The sequence below is a fragment of the Candida albicans genome, chromosome 1, assembly GCF_000182965.3.
Source record: "Candida albicans SC5314 chromosome 1, complete sequence".
Classification (NCBI taxonomy): domain Eukaryota; kingdom Fungi; phylum Ascomycota; class Pichiomycetes; order Serinales; family Debaryomycetaceae; genus Candida; species Candida albicans.
In genome coordinates, this window is record NC_032089.1 from 57,423 (window position 1) to 77,880 (window position 20,458).

At 35.5% G+C, this 20,458-nt stretch overlaps 10 protein-coding genes across 10 annotated transcripts; 6 read left to right on the top strand and 4 right to left on the bottom strand. All coding sequences in view use genetic code 12, as the record gives it.

The window, feature by feature from the left end:
- Positions 1-1,926: 1,926 nt before the first annotated feature.
- On the top strand, positions 1,927-5,130 carry ENA2 (Na(+)-exporting P-type ATPase; the record flags this gene model as incomplete). The annotated part of the gene is made up of 1 exon (XM_713939.1): positions 1,927-5,130. The coding sequence occupies one exon, from the start codon at positions 1,927-1,929 to the stop codon at positions 5,128-5,130; it is 3,204 nt and encodes a 1,067-aa protein (XP_719032.1).
- Positions 5,131-5,779: 649 nt separating this feature from the next.
- On the top strand, positions 5,780-6,928 carry SVF1 (Svf1p; the record flags this gene model as incomplete). Its single annotated transcript, XM_713937.1, has 1 exon — positions 5,780-6,928. The coding sequence occupies one exon, from the start codon at positions 5,780-5,782 to the stop codon at positions 6,926-6,928; it is 1,149 nt and encodes a 382-aa protein (XP_719030.1).
- A 345-nt stretch (positions 6,929-7,273) lies between these two features.
- Positions 7,274-8,902, bottom strand: CAALFM_C100410CA (hexadecenal dehydrogenase; the record flags this gene model as incomplete). Its single annotated transcript, XM_713935.2, has 1 exon — positions 7,274-8,902. The coding sequence occupies one exon, from the start codon at positions 8,900-8,902 to the stop codon at positions 7,274-7,276; it is 1,629 nt and encodes a 542-aa protein (XP_719028.2).
- A 1,518-nt stretch (positions 8,903-10,420) lies between these two features.
- On the top strand, positions 10,421-11,392 carry CAALFM_C100420WA (uncharacterized protein; the record flags this gene model as incomplete). Its single annotated transcript, XM_713934.1, has 1 exon — positions 10,421-11,392. One exon carries the CDS (start codon positions 10,421-10,423, stop codon positions 11,390-11,392), a length of 972 nt encoding a protein of 323 aa, XP_719027.1.
- Positions 11,393-11,803: 411 nt separating this feature from the next.
- On the top strand, positions 11,804-13,480 carry CAALFM_C100430WA (phosphoinositide binding protein; the record flags this gene model as incomplete). Its single annotated transcript, XM_713933.2, has 1 exon — positions 11,804-13,480. One exon carries the CDS (start codon positions 11,804-11,806, stop codon positions 13,478-13,480), a length of 1,677 nt encoding a protein of 558 aa, XP_719026.2.
- A 165-nt stretch (positions 13,481-13,645) lies between these two features.
- Positions 13,646-15,159, top strand: UBP6 (ubiquitin-specific protease; the record flags this gene model as incomplete). Its single annotated transcript, XM_019475056.1, has 2 exons — positions 13,646-13,658; positions 13,736-15,159. The coding sequence occupies 2 exons, from the start codon at positions 13,646-13,648 to the stop codon at positions 15,157-15,159; spliced, it is 1,437 nt and encodes a 478-aa protein (XP_019330601.1).
- Positions 15,160-15,318: 159 nt separating this feature from the next.
- CAALFM_C100450CA (uncharacterized protein) lies at positions 15,319-15,861 on the bottom strand (the record flags this gene model as incomplete). Its single annotated transcript, XM_019475057.1, has 2 exons — positions 15,319-15,669; positions 15,760-15,861. 2 exons carry the CDS (start codon positions 15,859-15,861, stop codon positions 15,319-15,321), a joined length of 453 nt encoding a protein of 150 aa, XP_019330602.1.
- Positions 15,862-16,157: 296 nt separating this feature from the next.
- Positions 16,158-16,478, top strand: CAALFM_C100460WA (uncharacterized protein; the record flags this gene model as incomplete). The annotated part of the gene is made up of 1 exon (XM_713931.1): positions 16,158-16,478. The coding sequence occupies one exon, from the start codon at positions 16,158-16,160 to the stop codon at positions 16,476-16,478; it is 321 nt and encodes a 106-aa protein (XP_719024.1).
- Positions 16,479-16,633: 155 nt separating this feature from the next.
- Positions 16,634-17,959, bottom strand: CAALFM_C100470CA (N-acetylphosphatidylethanolamine-hydrolyzing phospholipase D; the record flags this gene model as incomplete). The annotated part of the gene is made up of 1 exon (XM_713930.1): positions 16,634-17,959. One exon carries the CDS (start codon positions 17,957-17,959, stop codon positions 16,634-16,636), a length of 1,326 nt encoding a protein of 441 aa, XP_719023.1.
- Positions 17,960-18,150: 191 nt separating this feature from the next.
- On the bottom strand, positions 18,151-20,406 carry GCN20 (putative AAA family ATPase; the record flags this gene model as incomplete). The annotated part of the gene is made up of 1 exon (XM_713929.2): positions 18,151-20,406. The coding sequence occupies one exon, from the start codon at positions 20,404-20,406 to the stop codon at positions 18,151-18,153; it is 2,256 nt and encodes a 751-aa protein (XP_719022.1).
- Between the last annotated feature and the right edge of the window lie 52 nt (positions 20,407-20,458).

A 20,458-nucleotide genomic window follows, 5' to 3' on the forward strand; every position in this document is an offset into this window, starting at 1 on the left:
CTAACCACAAGGCTGTGTTTATGCAGAGAAGTGAACTTTATGACAATAAAAAGTAATGTTCACCATACAACCCAGTGCCTTTACTACTCGTAAAAGAAATGCACATGTACTAGGGTACTGCAATTATTCCGCCCTAGTTACCCCACACCTCTTTTCTGAATGAACTCAACAAATGATTAATCCGGCAGGTTAATTTTAACTTATCAATAAAACAAATTGGCGATTAATTAGTGCCTTCATTTGAATTGACATGTCTTTGTGTAGTTTACGAAACTGAATTCGCATCTATATCTAAAACAGCGACATTCTTGGGGGTTAATGACAAGAAAAAAAAAATATTAAGGAAAGTCATGTTTTTCTTGGTGAAATTATCACCATTCTAATGGTCTCCACTCCACCACATCTATAAGTACTGGCACTCGCAAACAAGGCTTAGTAATTATTAGTGGCACAACTAGAACCTGAAGGGATTAGGTACGACCAATTAAGAAATGACATTGATGGGTATCTGTCACAAATACTGGGCAAAGAGAATAACAATACAGATTGCTTTGCAGGTCCAAGACTTTGACACAATATCTTGAACTATTACAAGCGGAATTACCTTAAACAATTGAGTCCAGACTTGCTTGTCAGATTCATGCTAAAAATAATAACAAGTATTCACTATAGCCATCCAACCGAGGTAGCAACTATTAATTGATCTACGAATGTAAGCTTTTTGACAAGAAAAAAAAAAGAATAAGACAATTATCACCAACTCTCGAAACCAAGAAAAAAAAATTCAATAGAACAATAGTGCAAAATTACATATATTCAATTAAAAAACGTGGACTCGACAAGTGTATTGTAGGACTATGGCGATAACACAAACTTCACAAATAATCACTACTACTATGCTTTGGTGTGATATCAATAATGGACGAACAACCAATAGATTTGATTAGAATCATGGTATTCTGGATTGTTGACCAATTGTAATAACTGCATAACTAAAAATTGCAACTTTAAATTGAAAAAAATAAATCAGAAAACTCCAACTGGTAGAAAAAGAATCAATTTTGCCATCTCTGTTTACACTAACCCCTCTGCCCGAAAAGTAGTCACAACTGGAGTAAAAAGCAATTCAATTCAATTCAGTGTAACCACACACGATCATAGAAACCATCTATATATTTGGGCTTAATAGTGCTAAGATTTCTCGGAATATTAACCTTATCTATAGGTAGAGAGCGGTTTTATATGTCGTGGTAGAAGTTTAATTTTGCTCCCGCCAGTTGCTCGCCTTGCCCACCCTTCCAAAACTTTAAAAATAGCACCAGATAAAGATAAAGATAATTAATCAATAATTTTTTAACCCATGATGCAGAAATTGCAACCAAGAAAAAAACGAAAAATTAGTGATAAGTGAGTGAGTGAAGGAAAGGAGTTACATAATAGAGAAAACGACAAATGCTAAGAAAAAAAAAATAACAAAGCTTACCAAAACTCCATAATGTAGCAAAATAAGAAATAAGAAAAAAAAGAAAAAAAAAAAGCCTAACACACCACAATTTAAGATGCATGAATCAAACATGGAAAATTCAAGATGCACAAATACTTTGACAAATGGAAGTGGGTGTATCATCATTAGATAAGAAATATCATGAAAATATAAATAGGGATCCAATTCCCCTCCATTTGCTATCTATTTCAATTAATGATATATACTCTTTATTTTTAAAGTTATTTTCAAATTATAAACTACCAAATATATTCTGCATACTTTTACATTCATTTTGCAAGATATTTATTAATTTAGGGAAACCCAATTTGAATTATTGCTATAAGTTTTTGATTTATTTTCAATTTTGAATATCCACTTGTTTACTTACTGTTTTAACTACATCAATTCATTAGGGCATTCCATTTATGATAACAATATAAATGTCGCTGACTAAAGAGAATTCGAATTACGCCTCAGGCGATACCAAAGAACGTGCTAACTCAGATTTGTCAGAATCCGACAGATCGACGCCACCAAGAGATCCAAATTCAACATTTCAAGCATACAGATTAACCATCGATGAAGTTGCTCAAGAATTCAATACCTCGATTGTTGATGGTTTAGGAGCACACGACGCTGAAAATCGAATACAAGCATATGGCCCAAACAATTTGGGTGAAGGTGACAAAATATCCTACCCCAAAATTCTTGCTCATCAAGTTTTCAATGCCATGATTTTGGTATTAATCATCAGTATGATAATTGCCCTTGCTATTAAGGATTGGATATCGGGAGGTGTTATTGCATTTGTGGTTTTTCTTAACATATCAGTTGGGTTCGTTCAAGAAGTCAAGGCTGAAAAAACTATGGGATCTTTGAAGAATTTGAGTTCCCCAACAGCCAGAGTCACCAGAAATGGTGACGATTTTACAATTCCAGCAGAAGAAGTTGTCCCTGGTGATATTGTCCACATTAAAGTTGGTGATACTGTGCCTGCTGATCTTAGATTATTTGATTGTATGAATTTAGAAACCGACGAGGCGTTATTGACTGGTGAATCATTACCTGTTGCTAAAAATTTTGAAGTTGTTTATACTGACTATTCGGTGCCAGTACCAGTCGGTGATCGTTTAAATTTGGTTTATTCTTCTTCAATCGTTTCCAAAGGTAGAGGTTCCGGTATCGTTTTCGCTACGGGATTAAACACAGAAATTGGTGCTATTGCTCAATCCTTGAAAGGAAACTCTGGCTTGATTAGAAGAGTCGACAAATCCAACGACAGAAAACCCCAAAAGAGAGAATATGGTCAAGCTGCCGCTGGCACTATTTATGACGTTGTTGGTAACATCTTGGGTGTCACTGTGGGTACCCCATTGCAAAGAAAGTTATCTTGGTTAGCCATCTTTTTATTCTGCGTTGCAGTAGTTTTCGCTATTATTGTCATGGGATCTCAGAAATTCCACGTTAATAAGGAAGTAGCCATATACGCCATCTGTGTTGCACTTTCAATGATCCCCTCTGCACTTATTCTTGTTTTGACAATTACAATGGCAGTTGGAGCACAAGTCATGGTGACAAAAAACGTCATTGTTAGAAAATTTGACTCCTTGGAAGCTTTAGGTGGTATTAATGACATTTGTTCTGATAAAACAGGTACTTTGACTCAAGGTAAAATGATTGCCAAAAAAGTTTGGTTGCCAAATATTGGTACTTTGGATGTACAAAACTCAAATGAACCATACAACCCTACTGTTGGTGATGTTAGATTTGCACCATATTCCCCTAAATTTGTTAAAGAGACCGATGAAGAAATTGATTTCAATAAACCGTATCCTGATCCAATGCCTGAATCTATGCACAAATGGTTAATGACTGCCACTTTGGCAAATATTGCTACCGTCAATCAAACCAAAGACGAAGATACTGGAGAATTACTTTGGAAAGCACACGGAGATGCTACTGAAATTGCTATTCAAGTTTTTACTACTCGATTAAACTACGGTCGTGAATCCATAGCTCAAGAATATGAACATTTGGCTGAATTCCCATTTGACTCCTCAATCAAGAGAATGTCTGCCATTTACAAAAAAGATGGCGAGACTAGGGTTTACACCAAAGGTGCTGTTGAAAGACTTCTAGGGTTGTGTGATTACTGGTACGGCGAAAGAACTGAAGACGATTATGATTCTCAAACTTTAGTCAAATTAACTGAAGATGACGCTAAGCTAATTGAAGAAAATATGGCCGCATTATCATCTCAAGGTTTAAGAGTATTGGCATTTGCAACTAAAGAACTTGGCGATGCTGATATGAACGATCGTGAACAAGTTGAATCACATTTGATTTTCCAAGGTTTAATTGGTATTTATGACCCACCAAGAGAAGAGTCTGCTCAGTCGGTAAAATCGTGTCACAAGGCTGGTATCAATGTTCATATGCTTACAGGTGATCATCCAGGTACAGCAAAAGCTATTGCTCAAGAAGTTGGTATTTTGCCACACAATTTGTACCATTATAGTGAAGACGTCGTTAAAGTTATGGTCATGAGTGCCAATGACTTTGATGCATTGACTGACGATGAAATTGATAATTTGCCCGTTTTACCCTTGGTCATTGCCCGTTGTGCACCAAAAACCAAAGTTCGTATGATTGATGCCTTGCACAGAAGAAAGAAGTTTGCTGCTATGACTGGTGACGGTGTCAACGATTCTCCATCTTTGAAGAAAGCTGATGTTGGTATTGCTATGGGATTGAATGGGTCAGATGTCGCTAAAGATGCATCGGACATTGTTTTGACCGATGACAATTTTGCTTCCATTTTGAATGCTATTGAAGAAGGTAGAAGAATGTCTGCTAACATTCAAAAATTCGTGTTGCAATTATTGGCAGAAAATGTTGCTCAAGCGTTTTATTTGATGATTGGTTTAGCATTTTTGGACGAAACTGGATATTCTGTTTTCCCATTGAGTCCAGTTGAAGTCCTTTGGATTTTGGTGGTTACAAGTACCTTCCCTGCCATTGGTCTTGCTCAAAATGCTGCTTCTGACGATATTTTAGAAAAACCACCAAACAATACTATCTTCACTTGGGAAGTTATCATTGATATGTTTGCATACGGTGTGATTATGGCTGCAACCTGTTTGTTGAGTTTTGTTATTGTTGTATATGGTGCTGGAAATGGTGACTTGGGTATTGATTGTAATGCCACAAATGCTGACAAAGATCTTTGTTCCTTGGTGTTTGAAGGTAGATCCACTGCATTTGCCTCAATGACTTGGCAAGCACTTATATTGGCATGGGAATGTCTCGATCCAAAGAAGTCTCTTTTACTTATTCCTTTCAGTGAACTTTGGGCTAACCAATTTTTATTCTGGTCTATTGTTGGCGGGTTTGTAACGGTGTTCCCAGTTATTTATATTCCTGTCATCAACACTAAGGTATTTTTGCACAAATCAATTACTTGGGAATGGGGGGTTGCTGTTGGTACTACTGCATTGTTCTTGTTGGGAGCAGAAGCTTGGAAATGGGGCAAGCGTGTGTTTGCTCGTAGCTCCAAAGCCAAAAACCCGGAATATGAATTGGAAAGAAACGACCCATTCCAAAGATATGCATCATTTTCTAGAGCCAATACTATGGTTGTATAATTTTTAATTTTATAATTCATTTAAAGTTCAGTTTGTATTTATATTAGATTTCAATATAGTTTTTGCATTTTATTATTATTAAATTTTTGAACAAAGGCTAGGTTGTCTGCAACGATTTAACGACTCCATCTTGCCCTCTATACGAAGATGGCCAGTGCAGTGAATACTACACAAAATATATTCCAGTCGTTCCAAAATCCAACCAGAGTGTTTCATGCAAGAATTGATTTGGCACAGTTGACGTCTCTACAGAGTTTGGCAAATAACGAACGTCAAAGCTAACTTTTTTACCTAAATGACGTCAAGGTTGCTATGAACCTCGTACAGAGAAACAGCATGTCTAGGTAAAACTATTATTATCATATGCGCACGACATCTTTAGTTATACACACACACACACACATTCTTTGTTTGTCTCCTATTTGTTTGTCGTACTCACTCATTTCATTCTCTTTTTCTCCTCCATCACTAAGCGACATTAAACTCAACAAAAGATTTTATATATAATCTAGAAAGAAAAGAGAAAAAAAAAAGAGAATCTTCCTGATCCTTACCCTTTGTTAATCATTGTTAAGTTATCCCAACTGCATTTATTTATTTGATTTTTTTTTTTACCATAATATCAATCTAAACCAACCAACCACCAATCATGCTTAAATGGGTACAATCAGGACTTTCTGCCGTTGCAGGGACAGCAGAACCAGAATATGGACCTGATGCAATTCAGCCCATCACCAAAAGAATCTTTGATACCAACAATGGAAAAATCTATCGTGCCACTGAACCAAAGGATTTCGAATGGCTTTCTCCAAATTATACCAATGTTGAAACTCAAACATTTTATTTCACCGATTTGAGCAATGGGAATATTGGATTTGCACAAATTATTCATTCGAATGTCATGGGGTTGACAACAACTGCCCAATTCACTTTTAGATTATATAACGTCAAAGATAAAAGTATTAATTTATGGACATCGACTAAATTGGAGGATTTTGAAATCAAGGATAGCAATTTCTACGCTAAGGATTTGAGTTTAGAATTGAAAGATAATAAAGTGTATAAGTTAAAGAGTTCAGTTAACAAGGAATCCATCGTTGAGTTTGAAATGGAAAGATTGACTGATGGGGTTATATTTGGTGATGATGGTATGTCATTCTACGGCGAAGATCCTGAACAACCATGGGGTTCAATGAGACATGTATTCTGGCCAAGATGTAAGGTCAATGGTACCATAACCACTGCTGACAACAAGGTGATTGAAATCAACAATGGATTAACAATGTTTGTTATGGCATTACAAGGAATGAAACCTCACCATGCTGCCAAATCATGGAACTTTATGAACTTTCAATCAGCCAATCACTCTGCAGTGCAAATGGAATTCACCACCCCAAAATCTTATGGCACTACAAAAGTCAATATTGGTATTGTTACCGATAATGAAAAAATTTTGATTGCCAGTATAGATAATCAAGTTGTTCATTCAGATACCAAATTTGATGACGTCGGTGGTTGGGACGTGCCACAAAAAATTGAATTCAATTACATTGATGGCAAAGATAAAGATAAACAAGTTGCTAGTGTATCTGGTAATTTGAGCCAGTTGGTTGAAAGAGTCGACGTTATGGCTGAAATTCCTCAGTTTGTTAAAAATATTGTTAGTGGTGTAGCTGGAGCCAGACCTTATATCTACCAATACGCCAACGAATTTACAATCGACATTAATAATGGTGATGGTGAAAAAGTGAAAGAAGATGGGGTCGGATTTACTGAAGTTACCTTTATTTCCGACTAATTGTATGATGGTTAATTGTCCTATCATTGGTTTTTTTTTTTCTTAATCTTATTTAATTTTAGAAAGTGATTTATAATTTGCCCTTTTTAGTGTTGAGGACTTTCCACATAATTAAAAGGACATACATGGTTCAAGGAAGGTTCCTGCACCCCTTTTTTTATTTCTAATAGTATTAATAATCAGTAATCTTAATAATAATAATCAATATCAATAAATAATCTTAATAATTTTACATGTAACATATAGAGGATTGAAATAGTGTCAACCTTCAAATAAATAAACTGTCAATATTTAGGAATAAAAATACAAACAAAACAAACACTATAAACTCCAATGTCACATATTTTATTGTTTGTTGGTAATGAACTCAGTGAGCAAACCAATGACACCGGCAAACGAATTCCAAGAACTAAAGAAACGACCTGGTCCAGCAACTGGAACGTCACCAGTTCTACTAAACCAAACCTTACCATTGTAACCTTGTTGCGAAACTCTTACCAAGTTATCTTTATTTGAGTTATATGGAGGGTATCTTACTTTAACCATGAAATCGTTCCATAATTTTTGTTCCATTGTAGTTCTTTCATGAGTAAAACTTCTGAACGAAAACTTACCATGATAAGAGCCATAACCAGATTGACCAACCCCTCCAAATGGAGCATTTATCAAGGCAACATGCATCAAAACATCATTAACAATAAGACCACCTGATCTAATAGTTGTTAAGATTTGATCCAATTGTCTGTTATATTTACGAGAAGTAGAACCAGAAGTGAAAACGTATTGAGCTAAAGGAGTGTCATGGTTTCTGATAATGTCTCTGAGAGAGTCAGTCAATTTATCATAAGTTAAAATTGGCAAAATTGGACCAAATATTTCACCTTTCATTGATGAATCGTCCCATGAGACATTATCAATTACTGTTGGTGCAATATATCTTGTTTCTGGGTCAGTTTCACCTCCAACAATTATTTTACCTTTGGTGGTTGATATTATTTTGGATAAATTGGTAAAGGCACGGTCATGGATAACATGAGTATAAGTTTTATCAGTTTTGTCAAGTTTAGGATAAAATTCTTCATTCAACACTTTTTTCAATGCAGTGATAAACTTGTCATGGAGTTTTTTAGGAACCAAAACATAGTCAACGGCAACACAGGTTTGACCAGCATTAGTAAATCTACCCCAAGCAATTCTTCTGGCAATAATTTCTATATCTTTATCTTGAACATCGTCTAAGATAAATGCAGGAGATTTACCACCCAATTCCAAAATAACTGGAGTCAAAGTTTCAGCTGCCTTTTCAGCGACAATAGTACCCACAGTGTTGTTACCAGTGTACATAATTTTATCAAACTTCTGGTTTAATAATTCGGTAGTTTCTGGGATACCACCATTGACTGCCAAAAAGATATCTTTATCCAAAGCCTTGGTCAAAATTTCACTGAACAATCTTGTGAAATTAGGGGTCAATTCCGATTGTTTCAACACCACTGCATTACCACCAGCAATAGCACCGACAACAGCGGAAAACGACAAGAAGAATGGATAATTGAAAGGAGAAATAATCAAAACAACACCCAATGGGATTCTTTCAATATAAATAGGATTGGATTTTAAAGTGATTGGCAAGTCGGTAACCTTTTCTGGTTTAACCCATTCGTGTAAACTGGCAATGGTGTGGACTAATTCATTCAATCCACCAACAATTTCCAAATTTTTGGTTTCACTGGCAGATCTATTGAAATCTTTGCTCAAGGCTTCGCAAAGAGCATCAACATTATCTTGGACAGCATAATAAAGGTTTCTTAATTGGTTTAATCTGAATTGGATATCATGTGTCTTTTGCTTGGTGAAGAAGGAGTCAGTTAAATGCTTGACACCCGGTTCAATACTTTTGATTTCAGTGTACCAAGAAGTACTAGTATTACCGATATCAGTAAAAGATTCATCAATTTTAGAAGGTGGTGACATTTTTTGGACAAAGGGGAAATTACTTAGAACGAATAGTTGGGGAAAATTAGGAAAAAAAAAACAGGAACTTGAAGGCAAAATGAATATCCCTTGATATTTATAGTCAAATCAATTTAAGGAGAAAGCGTTCCCAATTGTTTGAATGAGGTATTGTTTATTTAGCTTGTGAAAAAAAAAAAATACCCAAGAAGTTAAACATATGGGAGGTTTGACAATACAAAAAGAGAAAAAATTCATTGACTAAAACTTTATCAATTTTGTGTAAAGTGGAGAAATGTGGAAAAAAAAGAAGTGGAAAAAGAAACCCAGTTGTAAACTACATCTGTATAGAAGTGTCACACATAAACCCAAACCAGAGAAATACCACGGGAGGCAAAGTGGATTCTATTTATTGTAAATATGATAAATATCTTGAAGAATATGCAAGAGGAGTTGACATTTTTGGTATATATTAAGTTCTAGATTGACTCGATGGTGGCTTCTTTGTTGCTTTTTTCCGTTGCAAAATAGAACTTTCCATGTGAATCGACGAAACAACAAACGTGTGTGATTTTCAATTTAACGTGTGAGTGGTTTCACACTCTTATTTATTTGGCACTCGATGTGGGCCAAAATCACAGTACTTTATAAGATATAGAGCCACTTGTGAGTTAATCTACATTTATGATTCTTTAACTTTGTGGCCAAATGAGGATGTGACAGCCAGACAGATAAATAGAAATTGGTAGGGAGACGGATGTAATTTTACACTATCCGCACAACACTTGACTAAACATGACCTAAACAATACAATTAGCAAAAGAGCCACACACACAACCAAACGCTATTCATTGATGCAGCGACTAATTTAGATTTCCGCGACGGAGTTAATGTATACCCCACGCCAACGAATTGCCACCAGCATTTACACCTAACATACCAGAATAAAAGTCAATCGATGCAAGGTCCAGTAAGTCTCAAATCCCCTACATATTATACAAGAGACCATATCTTTATTAATATTTTCAAATCAGGAAAGTGTCATAATCGCAACACCGATTTTGTTCAATCTCCTTTGTCAATGCCATAAATCAAAAGAAATACCAATACGACAATGCAGTTGCATGTAAGGGATGAATAATCCAAGAAAACACAATTAGCTTACCAAACAGACTATAAAGATGGACCTGAACCCCATCAGTCAAATATTATTCCCACTTGCGATCAGAAAAACATGTACATTTGCAATACCCCTGGCAAAACCGTTGTCAAATGAGAAGGCGAGTATCTTGTCTAGAGCTCAAAATTCCATTTCACAAATCCACCCTACTGTCACATAGTTCAGGATATTGATTAATCACCAAGGTCGTTTGTATTTTGTTCTTTATAATCAATTTTACAATTTCCTGTATATAATTTCTCCAACAATCTGTTCCTCAGGCAACCAACCAACAAAAAAAGGTGGCCCTGTTTTAACAATAATAAAGTTTCTCCACCCAAACATTTTTCATCTTGTTCTTTAACTCTTACTTCTCAACCATGAAAGAATTTCAATTCGACCCAGAATCTTTTTCAAAAGTAACATACAACATCGGAGGCATTTCGACATATATCTACAACTCCGACAAACTAGCTTCATACGTTGAAAAATTCAACAAATTTGACCATCCGATCGAAGCAATTCCAATCAACGTGATTTACTTAATTCACCATAGGGGCGGCAGTCACAAACATACAGAAGCAATTGCTTATAACTATTTAAAACAATTTTATGACAAGAAATCCCAAGACTATGATATTCCTTTGATTTGTGTTACATTCGACAATCCTAACCATGGACAAAGATTAGTTAACGAACATAGCAACTCCGATTGGGCAGAAAATAATGAAACCCATGGTGCTGATATGATGTCAATTATTGAAGGGACTATCCAAAACATAAGATTGATAATGGATTATTTGCCATCTTATTTAAACTTGGACTCTTATTTAAGTGACAAATTTAAGAGAATTAACCCTGGAACTGAAATCAAATTCCACAATATCTTGACTGGTTACTCTTTAGGCGGCCATGTAGTTATTCGCTATGGTATAGATTACCCCCATGACGTTAAAATAATTGGACCAGTTGTTGGATGCAGTGACTTGACTTCATTATTAGTGACTAGATTAAAATCAATAACTAACAACGATAAGAAATACTTTTATTTCAATTATGACGAATTGGATCTCACCGATGAACAGAAAAAGCAATATCCAGAAACATTACATAAAAGAATCTCGAAACAAGATCAAGCAATTTTTGAAAACTATCCAATGAATAAAATCAAAATGTTTGCATCCTTTGGCAGTGAGGATAAATTAGTGCCCCACAGTTTGAGTTCGGTTTGGTGTGATTTCTATTTGAGCACTAATAGTGCTGCCAGCATTTATGTTGCTGAAGGTGTTGGACATGATGTTACCGATGAAATGATTGACAGATTCACAACTTGGTTAGCTAAGAACATTTAGTATTTTTAAACACTTTAAGAGTATTTACATATATCAATATATAAGTATGCATCTTACATGAAGATCTCAATATTTTCTCTATTCATCATGCTGTTATTACATTCGACCAATTTAGTTAGTAGCGCAATCTCTAACAATGCAAGTGTGGGATAGAAATTGTCACAACAACTACAACCAAGAAAAAAAAAATCCACAAAATAGAAGCATACAAAATCAACAAGGCCCAAAAAAAAACAACCCAAAACCCAGTTTGAGATAATCACACACACACACCAACTCAAGAAGTTTGACATTCTCTTTTTCTCTCTCTCTTTTTTTTTTTTTTACATTTCCACCCACTTCTGGAGTAATCCATTACGCGACATCACATAAATCAACCCTCCCATACCCCCCCCACAGAATTAGCCTATAATGCTACAAACACTGTCAAGTTCAGCTACTGCTAGTTTACAGCAACAACTTTCCAAACAATATGCCAACAGTTTTAGTAATGATGGGTCATCGTTTTCAAGTAAAAACAATCAACAGTATAGCGAGATTGTCAACTATATCTCTTTCAATCAAGATGCATCATGTATTACTATTGGATTAAAGAACGGATACAAGATCTTTAATTGCCAGCCAAACTTTGGCAGGAGTTTTCAATTCAAAAATGATGAAAGCACAGGAATAGTTGAGATGTTGTATTGTACTTCATTGTTGGCAACAGTGGCACAAGGTGAAGAAATTGGTTCATCTCCCAGAAAATTAAAGATTATCAACACAAAGACGAAATCAACTATCTGTGATTTGATTTTCCCACTGACAATATTGCAGGTGAAGCTTACAAATACTCGATTAATCGTGGTCCTAGAAGATCAAATTTATCTATACGATATCACCACTATGAAATTATTACATACTATCGAAACAAGCCCTAACCTCAGTGGGTTATCTGCTATCTCGTACGATGACTCCAACAGCTATCTCGCATACCCGTCACCACCGAAAACAATTACCCACGACTCTTTATTGGCCTCAGGTATTAACACAAATGGCGGCAGCAATTCCACACAAAATAATATTTCATCTGTGAGCAATACCCCAAACAGGGTTGGCGACGTTATAATTTTTAATTTAACGTCTCTACAACCAATTTCAGTTATTGAAGCACATAAATCTACTATAGCGTCGATGGCTTTCTCCAATAACGGGTTGTATTTAGCAACTGCTAGTGACAAGGGAACAATTGTTCGTATTTTTGAAGTTGCGACAGGGACCAAACTTTACCAATTCAGAAGAGGTACCTATCCCACCAAAATCTATTCGCTTCGATTTAGTGCTGATGATAAATATGTTTTGGCAACAAGCTCAAGTTTAACCGTACATATATTTAGATTAGGCGAGGAAGAGGCATTGGAAACTAAACATAAAAAAAAGAAGATACCTGCAGTTGCAACTATACTAGAGGAAGAAACAGAAGGATCGCAGTCAAATGAACAAACCAAAAGTATAAAACGCAATTCTGAGGAATTTGAAGACATTAGAGATGATGGTGACGATTCAGATGTTGATGACGAAGATGGCGATATTGATGACGAGTCGCTTGAAGTAATACCAGCGAAACAAAGGAAACTCTCGCAAGGCTCGACAAATTCATACACCAGTGTCAACTCTGAAGATGTTCAAAGCAATTCACCAAAGACAGAACCTTTAATTGATCAAAATCGTCTCTCCATGGCCAGAATAATCAGACGATCATCCCAGACTTTAGGTAGAAAAGCAGCACAAAAAATGGGAGATTTTCTACCATCAAGATTTTCCTCAATATTGGAACCAACAAGAAACTTTGCTTCTTTAAAAATCAATGCTCACTCGAAAGATACCAAATCAGTTGCTGTTATGAATAATGTTTTGCAACAAGATCTAATTCCACAAACATATTTAGCTAGTGATAATGCAAGCGCTAAGCAAGACTTCATGGAGGTCAGTTTGTTTCATATTTATGTGGTCACAACAGAAGGGATGCTTTATACTTATGGTCTAGATCCTGAGCGTGGTGGTGATTGTATATTACTTAATCTGCACTGTATACTTGATGAATACTGAAATTAACGTATGTTTGTGTCTATGTGTGTGTTTTTTGGGGACTTGTACACGAATGACCCTTCGAATTTCTCCCAAATTTTTTTCTCTCTCTCTTGTAAGTTCTAATCACATCAAAACCTATTTTGCCACATTTATCAACTTTTTCTTCTTAAACAAAAGACAACAATGGCGTACACAAGTATGTATAAATGATAGAAACAATTTAATACAAAAACATAGAGTTTCCAAACTGGATACTAACCGCTTTTTTTGAAGTCACTATCAAAAACGCAGGCAAAACATATGACATTGAACTTCAAGAAGAAGACAATGGTCAGACCTTAAAGTCTAAAATTCAACAATTGACATTGATCCCACCAGAAAGACAAAAAATTTTGATAAAGGGAGGCAAATTGACCGATGAGGTGATTGTATCTACTTTGAATTTGAAAAGTCCAGTTATGGTTTTAGGCACTCCAGACAAGAATTTGCCTTCAAAGCCAGTTGAAAAACAAGTTTTTCTCGAAGATTTGAATAAAAATCAATTGGTTAAAGTTAGTAATGAACCTAGTGGGTTGACCAATTTAGGGAACACTTGTTACTTGAACTCAAGTTTACAAACAATATTCCATATTGATGATGTGAATAACAGGTTGAAAGATTACACTTTTGGTGGAGCCAATCAAGCCAATAGTGCCTTTGTGTTGTCATTGAAAAGTATGTTCCAGCAAATGTCGAAAAAACAAGAAGTTATAACTCCTTCTACATTTCTTTCTCTTTTCAGAAGATCTTATCCTCAATTTGCTGAACAACAAAATGGTATTTATAAACAACAAGACGCCGAAGAAGCATTTTCCCAAATTTTGAGCTCTTTGAGAAGCGAATTGAAAATAGATGATGTGTTCAAAATTACATTTAACACCAAGACTCAATGCTTGGCTATTCCAGAAGATGTCACAGAAGGGTTTGAAGAAGCATATAAATTGAATTGTCATATCGGCGTCAAGACCAATTTTTTGAGAGATGGATTGTTGGCTGGATTAAAAGAAACGATTGAAAAACATAATTCAACTTTGAATGCTGATACTGAGTATGAAACAACCAAGACCATAACTAGATTACCAAAATACTTGACAGTACATTTTATTAGATTTTTCTGGAAACGAGACATCAATAAGAAATCCAAGATTTTGAGAAAGGTTCAATTCCCATTTGAATTAGATTTAGCAGAAATGTTGGATGTATCAATAAAGGCAGATAAAGTTTCCAATAGAGATACAATTAGAAAAGTTGAAAAAGATAATTTGGATATGATAAGAGATTTCAAAAAGACCAAAAATGACACCAGTTTAACACCATTGGAACAACAAGAGGAGGATGAGATGAAAATAACATCAATCAAGAGTAAGTTTAAAGACGACTTGAATAGCGCTTTGCCCAACGTTGATTTTAACACCACCACAGAAAACCCTTCTAGTGTGTATGAATTAAACGCAGTCATTACTCATGCTGGATCATCTGCCGATGGTGGTCATTATAAAGCATACGTCAAGGATCCAACAGACTTGGATGGCGAGAGATGGTGGTTATTTAACGATGATAAGGTGAGCTCCGTAAACAAAGAAAAGATCGAAACTTTAGCTGGCGGTGGTGAAAGCGACTCAGCTTTATTATTGATTTACAAAGGCTTAGGGCTTTAGAATTAGTGGTACAACAATTTTGTTTTATATGACTCTTGGAATATGTACGAAAATTTTGTATATAAATATATAGATCATTGTGTCGTGAAAATGAATCAAAAAGCAAGAGGGCAAAACAACAAGCAAGTATTAAAACAACACTGCTGAGAGCAGCTCTATTTATAAATCTTTGACCAATCTTTTAAATGTTTCTACTTCTTCCCAACAGTTTAAACTCTTACCTTGGTTTTCCTTTAAACAACTGATTACGGCGTTTCTCGATTCTTCTACATTTGGAGGAATAACAACTTTCCCCAATAATGCGTTTTCTTTTAAAGTATTTGTCAATTTAGCAATCTTGTCACTTGTTGCCGCAACTGAAAGTTTCTGATCTTCAGGATCATCTTTCAATATGGCATTATCAGTGGCTTCTTTGAAACTGCTTATTGTTTGCTTTTCCAATTTGGCCAATTCTGCAGCTACTCTATCTTGAATGTATTTCTCGGTATATTGAGCTCGGGAGAAATCCGACTACATAGGAAAATGTTAGTATAATTGTTTGTTGTTTATCTATCTGGTTTCGACAATCTTCAAAGTCAAATATTTTTTTTGGGGACATACTTCAGGAGAAGATTCCAATTGTGATAAGAATGTGGCACTAAAGTCGATTGGAGTATCTGGAGTAAACACTTTTGTTTCTGGTTTGGACCCATTTGCACCCATGATGAAGTAGTAGTATTATTTTTAGCAACAAAAAGGGTATTAATCAATATACCTTTATCTTGTGAGGTTTTTCAAAGGTGTGAGAGAAACAAAAGAAAAGATTGAAACTTCTTGATGTTAAGAAAAAAAAAATCCAACTAGTCGTGCTAAATTACAATTTGCTTATTGGTAGATCGGAAAAAAAAATTAGTTGTGTTATAAAGTCATTTTTTTTCTCTGTTTCTGTCTCTGTCTCTAGCTTTCAGGTCAATAACATCTGTTCAGTTGAAAATCAGCCGTGAATTCGTCATTTAGCCATGCCTCCAGTTCAACAATATCAATACGCTGGTCACCAACCATCTAATTGGGATAAATTTAAAATGGGTGCTATCATGGGCTCCACTGTTGGAGTCTGTGTGGGTGTTTTATTTGGTGGGTTCTCTATTTTACAAAATGGTGCTGGACCAAATGGAGTAATGAGAACCTTGGGTCAATATATAATGGGGTCAGTTGGAACCTTTGGATTATTTATGTCCATTGGATCAGTGATTAGATCAGAATCGGGATTTCAAAATTATGAAAAATCTATGGTTGCCATGCAAAGAGCCAAATTAAGAGCAATCTACAGAGATGAATAATGTAATTGATGTTTAGCCCTACTGTCATATCCCGTGTATATAATAATAATGATAATAAAAATTAAAAGAATATTTATAATAATCGTAGTAAACAAATCAAAACCTGAAATGACAAACACAAATACCTAAAAAAAAATCTATAATCTATGATTTATCTAAACATGAATCTCTGTCTCAGTATTGTTTTGTAAATCAAAAAGATATGTCAAACCAAATTCTGGAACTCTATAAGTTTCCGCCTTTCCAATCTTTTGGGCTAGCTCAGTCAATAAATTCTTTGGTTCTAAAATTGGTTCTCCACTCAACTTGAATGTCCCCCAGTGAACACCTTTCATAAATGATGCCTGCACTTGCGAGCAAATACGCAAGGCCTCTTCTGGTGAAATGTGGCGAGGCTTTTGGTGCCAGCTAGGACAATATTGACCTATTGGTAACAATGCCAACTTTATTGGACCGCATCGTTTACCTATAACATCAAATAGTTCTTTCAGATAACCAGTATCTCCCGCATGATACACTAGTGATTCTCCGTTACGTTTAATCACATACGAGCACCACAAAGATTGGTTAGAATCAATCACATATCTACCGGACCAATGCATAGAAGGAACACACTCGATTTCATACTTGTCAGACAAATTATCACTGATATAATTAGTAATGTCTATTGTATCCCACCAGTCCATCTCAATAACTTTATATATACCTTTACGAGCCAATTTCGACTTCAAGCCAAGGGGTACAATCCAAGTTGTTGTATTTTTGATTTTCCCAGCTAAATCCAATTCTAAATGGTCAGGGTGATCGTGTGATACCAAAACAAAATTCAAGCTGTCATTAGTTGCAAATTTAATCTGGTCCAAATCCATTGGGGAACGAGTCAATCTTTTGGGTCCTATAGATGGAGTGATCAAGTGTTCACTAATTATAGGATCAGTTAAAAAATTAACTCCCAGAATTTGAAACAAGGTGCAAGATTGACCCAACCAAGTGAAAAGTAATTGTTGATGCAAGGGAATCGAATTAAACCAACTTGGCTTTACTTTTAATTGCAGGAAATTATTGCTTTCTATGCACTTTTTTAAAACTTCTGAATTCTTTCTAAATCTCTCTAAATCAGGCTTGAATACTTTTAAAATATCTTCCACTTCAACGGCACCATCATGTGGCTGTGGGAGTTTTTTATGAAGCTCGATCGTATTACCATAAACACTTTCAAAAAGTTGCATAATCCTCACTAAAATAAACTCAAATGCTGTCTGGGGACGATATTCCTCAAATGGGTTGACAAACATTCCTCCAACAGAAGTCGATCTAAATTTAGATATATCAATATCAGTTCCATTTTCTAAATTCTTGTACTCTTCTTTTCTTGCTTTGATAATGTATTGAGTCCTCACTTGCATATAAACCTCATATGAAGTATATGATAAAAGCAAGCCCAAACCTAGTTTAGACTTAATTGATAACGGTTGAAGCATTGGCTTTTGGTAAGTGTTTCTAAGGTTTGGTATTTATATTGTGTTTATAAAAAAAAAAAAGTGTATATCTAAGATTTCTTGGGAGATGTTATTTTATAGAGAAAAAACTACACCAAAAAAAATAGCACTACTAATTCTATCATGTTGCACCTCAAGACACAATTTTCCTTTTCTCACACCACAAAACACAATCAATGTTGTTTAACCACACCAGCAATATCAGCAGACTCAAGAATGTGTTTTTTATAAGCATAAATATCTCCAGGGAATTTGAAAATCGTGTTGTTTTCAGCAACCCAGATCTCATTACATACTCTATCAATGATAGAAACATCATGTGAAACCATCAAAACACCTCCCTTGAAGTTTTTTAAAGCATCTGCCAAGGCATCCAAACCTTGGGTATCCAAGTGATTGGACGGTTCATCCAAAACTAATATATGTGGCTGGTTTAAACACAAAGCCGCAAAAGCCACTCTCGACTTTTGACCCCCTGATAATAATTGCATCTTTTGCAACCCCAATGACCCCGTAATACCAAAAGACCCTAGATGACGTCTATATTCTTCATCTGTTTTACCAGGGAAAGCTTGTGACATCCAAGAAACGGCCGAGAGCGTAAGATCCATAGCATCAACGTGATGTTGTGCGAAATAACCAATTCTTAATCTACCGTTTTTATTGACATATCCACTTGTTGGTGAGAGTTGGTCCATGACAAGTTTCAACAATGTAGTTTTACCAGTACCATTACCACCACAGAAGGCTATTCTTGAGTCCATTTGAACGTCCAAGTTTACATCCTTGAATAACATTTTGTTTGTATCGTAACCAAAACTGACATCTTGCAATTGCAAGATTGGCGCAGATATGCTATCGGGTTCAGCAAATTTAAAAGTGACAGTTTTCTCATCTTCTGGTGGCTCCAACACTGGCAATTTTTCCAACTTCTTGATACGAGACTGTGCTTCTTGAGCTCTAGCAGCATTATATCTGAATTTATCAATAAACTCTTGTAAATGTTTTCTGTAGGCCAACTGACTTTCGTATTCACGACGTTGGTTCTTGATTCTTTCCTCACGAGTTGCATAGAAAGAGTCAAAGTTGGACCCACGATAGTAGTCTAATCTTTCCGAGTGTTGATGGATTATATCTGTAGCAACTTCATTAAGGAATGCACGATCATGCGACACAACCAACACTGTTGACTTGTATGTTTGCAAATACTTTGCTAAAAAGGTAATGGAAGGAACATCCAACATATTCGACGGTTCATCCAATAACAATAAATCTGGTTGACAAAACAATGCCCTGGCTAGTGATAATCTCATTCTCCACCCCCCTGAAAACTGTTTCGTTGGTGTATGTTGAGTTTCCTTTGTGAAACCCAAACCATACAAGATTCCTGCTGCTCTACTTTCTGCTTTATCTGATTCCATTTCATAAAGTTTGTCGCTAACTTCTTGTAAATGCGATTCCAAATCGTCTCTTTCGTTATCTAGTTTTTTAACTTCAAGCGATTCTTCATCGAATTCGCTTCTTAATTTCTCAATTTCAGCAATTCTCTCGTTAATTTTTTGCTCTTCTTGTAACAAACTCTTTCTCCAAACATCTGCATCCAACACACTTTGTAAAGCTGGTGTATCGTCACCTCTAATTTCTTGCTCGACGTGTAAAATTGAAATATGTTTAGGAATGTTTAACTCTCTCCTCGACAAGGCACGTAATAATGTAGATTTACCAATACCATTCTGACCAACCAAACCGTATCTTCGACCATAAGCCAATGTCAATGACGCCTCGCTCAAGATTCTTTGACCATCACCGACATAAAGATCAAAAGTATCAATCTTGATATCCTTAGACTTACCAGCACTAGAACCAAATTCCATGGGGTTGATTTCCAAGAAAAATGAATCGTAGTCCTCTTCTTTCTTCTCGTTTAATAACTTGGAAGCTTCATATTTGACAAATTTGTTGTTTCGTTTAGCAACTTTCTTCGCAATCTTTCTCTCTTGTTTTTCCAATTTCTTCTTATCAACTCTACTTTCCATCTGTCTACCAGTGTGGGCAATATCATTTCCACTGTTCAATAAAGCCAACGATGAATTGATATCTCTTTTGGTATTGTTTTGTAAAACATTTATATCCAACAATCGCTTGGACGTGTCACCAGTAAGTGCTAACTTTTCCATATTTTCATTCAATTTATCTGATAACTGTTTCTTTAAACCCTGAGTTAATGCTTCGACCTTCTCTAAAGAACCACCTGCTTGAACTAACAAGTCGTTAATGAATTCCATTTCTTGGGGAATGTCCACTTGTTGTGCCAAAACACTGTCTTCTGTGGAATTAGAAACATGCTGAATATACCCAACAGCATATTCAGCAACTATAGGGTCAATAGAAGGGACCGCTTGTCTGACTTGTAGTCCAACGTTCGACATTGTTTAAATGTTGTATTAGGGAAATGCTAATAAATAAAAAGCGATTTAAACC